The sequence below is a fragment of the Sinocyclocheilus rhinocerous genome, unplaced genomic scaffold (assembly GCF_001515625.1).
Source record: "Sinocyclocheilus rhinocerous isolate Xijiao unplaced genomic scaffold, SAMN03320098_v1.1 scaffold173, whole genome shotgun sequence".
Classification (NCBI taxonomy): domain Eukaryota; kingdom Metazoa; phylum Chordata; class Actinopteri; order Cypriniformes; family Cyprinidae; genus Sinocyclocheilus; species Sinocyclocheilus rhinocerous.
The window spans coordinates 885,368-889,836 of record NW_015645056.1 but is presented as its reverse complement, the minus strand read 5'-3'; the positions used below and the strand labels follow the sequence as shown (position 1 = coordinate 889,836).

General features: G+C 33.9%; 2 protein-coding genes across 2 annotated transcripts in view; both read right to left on the bottom strand.

Moving 5' to 3' along the window:
* LOC107705105 (NACHT, LRR and PYD domains-containing protein 3-like) overlaps positions 1-1,444 on the bottom strand; it is a 9,263-nt gene extending 7,819 nt beyond the window's left edge. The window contains exon 1 of the mRNA XM_016508248.1: positions 1,433-1,444. The gene's annotated coding sequence lies outside the window, so the exon portion shown is untranslated. The remainder of the gene's footprint in view (positions 1-1,432) is intronic.
* Positions 1,445-2,469: 1,025 nt separating this feature from the next.
* Positions 2,470-4,469, bottom strand: part of LOC107705139 (NACHT, LRR and PYD domains-containing protein 12-like) — a 6,518-nt gene continuing 4,518 nt past the window's right edge. The window contains exons 4-5 of the mRNA XM_016508295.1: positions 3,540-3,586; positions 2,470-3,463 (exon numbers count right to left, since the gene is read on the bottom strand). Of these exons, the coding sequence (XP_016363781.1) occupies positions 2,913-3,463; positions 3,540-3,586 (598 nt within the window). The 3' untranslated portion in view covers positions 2,470-2,912. The remainder of the gene's footprint in view (positions 3,464-3,539; positions 3,587-4,469) is intronic.

The window sequence follows — 4,469 nt, the reverse complement described above, 5'->3', positions numbered from 1 at the left end:
GACAAACCCCTCGAAGTCAGATTCCCAGTGAAATGCTCTCCGACAGCAAATGCAATGAGTTTGCTTCCTTCTTTTCTGAGAAGATCAATACTATCAGAAAGGCGATTAGCACGTCCTCAAGTTATGCAGAGGTCAGACAGATTCGACCGTAATTTCAAAAAGAAGTTACCATGTCTGGTTTTGAAGCAATTGATAGCAAAGCTTTGGAAGAAATAGTACAGCACCTTAAATCATCAACCTGCTATCTTGACACACTTCCCACATATTTTTTCAAAAGTGTGCTTAACTGTTTAGAAGCAGATCTCTTAGAAGTGGTGAACGCCTCACTTCTTTCTGGACGTTTCCAAAATCCCTGACTATGCAGATGATACCCAGATTTACCTAGCCTTATCTCCAAATGACTACAGCCCCATTAACTCCCTCTGCCAATGCATAACAGTTGGATGTGCCAGAACTTTCTTCAGTTAAACGAGGAGAAAAATTTTAAATCAATTTCTAAATCATTTTAAAAGTTTTTAAGTTCCCTGTTTTATTGTTGTGATTTTTTATGATTATTTTACTTCCTTTTATGTAAAGCACTTTGAATTACCATTGTTACCATAATTTTTACTTTGAAATGTGCTATATAAATAAATTTGCCTTGCCTTGCCTAAGAAGCATGTGAGGACACCTCACAACCTAGAAGTTACATGAGATAGAGAATAGAGAATTTTAAGGCAGGTTAATAGAGTATATCTTTTAGACATAGCATTTATATTGAAAAATCTCAAATCTGATAAATGCAACTATAAGGCATAAAAGTATAAACTTAAAATATTAGACCTGTCAGTGATCCAAGTCATGTGTGAAATTTGTTTTGACTGGAAATGATATCAGCGATGACAGACAGTGTTAAGAACAGCAATCCGATAACTTTAAATTATTCTGTTTAAGATGTTAAATGTATGGGTGGCATAAAAGGTAAGAGTGTGGCCTTACAATGTAAATATAGCCTACTCTTCCCTAACACTGGAGATTAAATGTAATAACTGCTGTAATTGGTTATACAGAAATGTTTTTAGTGCTGACAAAATTTGTTTTTAATGTCATCTGGTCGATCATTCAGATGTGGTTGTACTATAAACAATAAAAGAGCTAACACGTGTTAAATGTTATTTTTTAACTACAAGGTTTGTTCCGGAAAATTAGCAGATCAGTTCAAACAGAGATCTTGGCAGATCGTATAATCTAGAAGCCTATGTAATTTATAGAATTGCTTGAAAGCAGAAGTCCTAACAAGGTCATGTGAAAGCAACTTTATCGCAATCAGAAACCAACCATATTTACATGCAGGACCAGATTTAAAAACTGGAATCCTTACAGTTTAATTGTCTCAACTCCTATACGAAATGATTTGTATGTGCCTTTAGTGTTTAATTAATGATTAACTTACATTTAATCGAACTATCCCGCTCGCCAGTCCTGCTGTTTTTATGACTCCCTCTTGGTCAATGAAGAGTAATGTTTTTACTTTCGGTTTCTGTTTCACTTCGTTACTCAACATTCTAGGAAACAGATCAGATGTTTTGCAAAAAACATGTCAAATTCATTTACTATACAGGCCTACACAAATAACATTCAAAATTACTTAAAAATACACTAGTCAACATTTGAAGTGGATCAAAACCTTTCATCAAAGTTGTCCTAAAACCAAAACAATAGGCTACCCGTTTAGAACAACTTTGATTAACATTTTTGATCCACTTCAAATGTTGACTACTATATTTATATTATGCTATACATTATGCAGACACTTTCATTTAAATTCCTGTTATTTTGATCTTCTTATACAGTTATATTATTATTATTATTTATTTTTTATTTTTTTGTAATACTGACACCTATAGGCTTTAAAATACTTTACTATGCATATGTACAAGTTCATTAAAAACATGCTGACACATTATTTTCATTTCATTTATGTGACCTATAAATACTTTATTAATCATATGTAACAGTATTATAACTGTCACATATATATTCATAAAAATATGGCACAATTTTTAATATAAGTTTTAATTTGAAGTGTTTTACCCTTATTTTGAATTTCTTAAATTCAATCAAATTCAGTTGATGATAATAATAAGATAATATGGGATAATATATAGATCAAATGAAATCAGTATCAACAAAACCCATGCTTGCACTGGAGAGGGTACCGCAAAGAGGCACAGAAGCTGCATTTAAAGTGGCATTCGATGTACTTACACACTGTTTGAATCATTTGATTTGTTCAAAATAATAAAATAATAATAAAATAATAATTTGCTCGACCAATTCGTTCAAAACTAATTTCGATTCAGTCAGGAACAAACAGCTCGAAGGTGCATAAAACATGTGTTGTGGATTTATTTGTAAGTCACTTAACACAAACTTTTTGTCTATTATACAAAAAAAAATAAAAAAATCATTATCAGATTTGCAGTGCTGATATTCAGGAAAACAGCATTGTTTAACTATGTTTACATACATATATATATACATAGATATACAGACAATAACTCATAAAGGTGGCATTTTTTACAACCATATCTTGAATTTTGAAGGCAAAATAACAGAATCCCCAATTAATTTCTGACCTGCTTTCCCTGTGAGGTGACAATGAGGATTTGCTGTCAAGAGTTATTCAGTGGCTGTCTGTAAATTCCTTTAGAAAACAGCATGTACAGCGCTTGCATTTTCAGTGAGATTATGTACAAAACTGAGAAAAATAACATAAAATAACGTTATGCCCGTGCGATAATTAAACATTACAGTTTCATTGAAACACTAAGAGACCCCCAGGGGTCCTGGAGTAAGAAAGTGTCTTCTTCTAATACCTTTGTAGGAATGTTGTATGTAATATGTTGTAAATATTTTTTTCTTTCATATTTTTATGTTTGATATCCTTGTTGTACCATGTGACACAGAGTCACAGATGAGTCATAATAAATCCCAAACCCAGCATAGACGGGTTCAGTGAACGTGGTGTTGAATGTGTGTATGTGTGTGAGTGTGTGTGTGTCAGAGACGCTGTAGAAGGACAGAGTACCAGCAGACCAGTCCAGATACACACCTACTCGATTAGATGAAAATGAAAGGGCAGGTATATCAGTGCTGTTATTATCGTGACAGGCAATGAAACGTTTATAAAAGCCACTCAGATTCCAAGACTTTTGATTGAATCCAAACATACAGTCACTTCCTCCTTTCCTGCTGATTCCTTTATATGACACTGATATTTCTGTTCCCGTCCCGCTCCATTCAGCCTCCCAGTAACAGCGTCCAGTCAGACTCTCTCCACACAGAACCTGAAGACATTCAAATCTCTCTGTATGATCAGGATACGACTGATGGTCTTTCGCATGCTTTGCCATCTTCTTGTCCTCAGATAGGATGACTTGAGTGTGTGCTGTGTTTGGGTCAAGTGTGAGATCACAGGCATCTGAACACAAAAAGAGAGATGAGAAGTACATACAAAACAACAATCACTATCTGCGTATGTGTGTGTTTAGACCTACACTTCCGTAGTCCTGCTGTAATCCTGAACTCTGCTCCATGGTCCACACTATAAACAGAAACACACACACAAAAATACAAAAGCATGATCTCACTTTCTATATTTATTTATTTTTTCCCAAATGCAGCCATAGACTGTTCTAATTAAGCCTCCTTTTCTAGCAATTTTGTTCATGATGCTTTCTCTGCAAAATAAATGTTTTAAAGAGTAAATATGTTATTAGATTGCAGTACATTGTGAAAGATCCAGTTTTATTTCAAGAACTACATTAACAACAGTCAGCATAAACAAACATTGAAGAATAAACTGGTTTGAGGTTTCTAAAATAACTTAAACTTTGTGGCATTTCTCCACAGTTTGGTAAATCAATATACTGTAGTAAAAGTTCTATTAACACTGCTCATGTCTGCACTGCACTGTGTTTATGTTATTGGAATAATGGATTAGCTCCTCGAAGTTGGCTGAGTATATTATGCAACATTCTAGCATTTTGTGAAAAACTTGCTATGTTTATATAGCAGGATGCAGCCAAGAGAAGTTAGTGATTTTATTTTTTTCTTTTGTTGTTTGATTCATTTTAATAACAGCAGCAGGTATAAGACTGCGGTCACTTAAAGACCCTATTGCACAGATCCAATATACTGAAACACACCTGATTTTCTCCCAACTGTTTACTTTCACTTAAAACGTAATGACTCTGTTTACCTGAATACTCAGCAAGACAGGCATTTTGACATAAAATTTTGTGTATTTGACATTCAAGCGTGTTACAGTCAACTTTCTGTGTGCACTCTGTGTGTCAATCACCATGCGAGTACTTAATTGAGTTTTTTTTTTTTTTTTTTTGGCTTATTGCGTTTAAAGGTGCCATAGAATGCATTGATACAATATTTTTAATTGTTCTCTGATATCTACATAGAAGGTGTGTGGT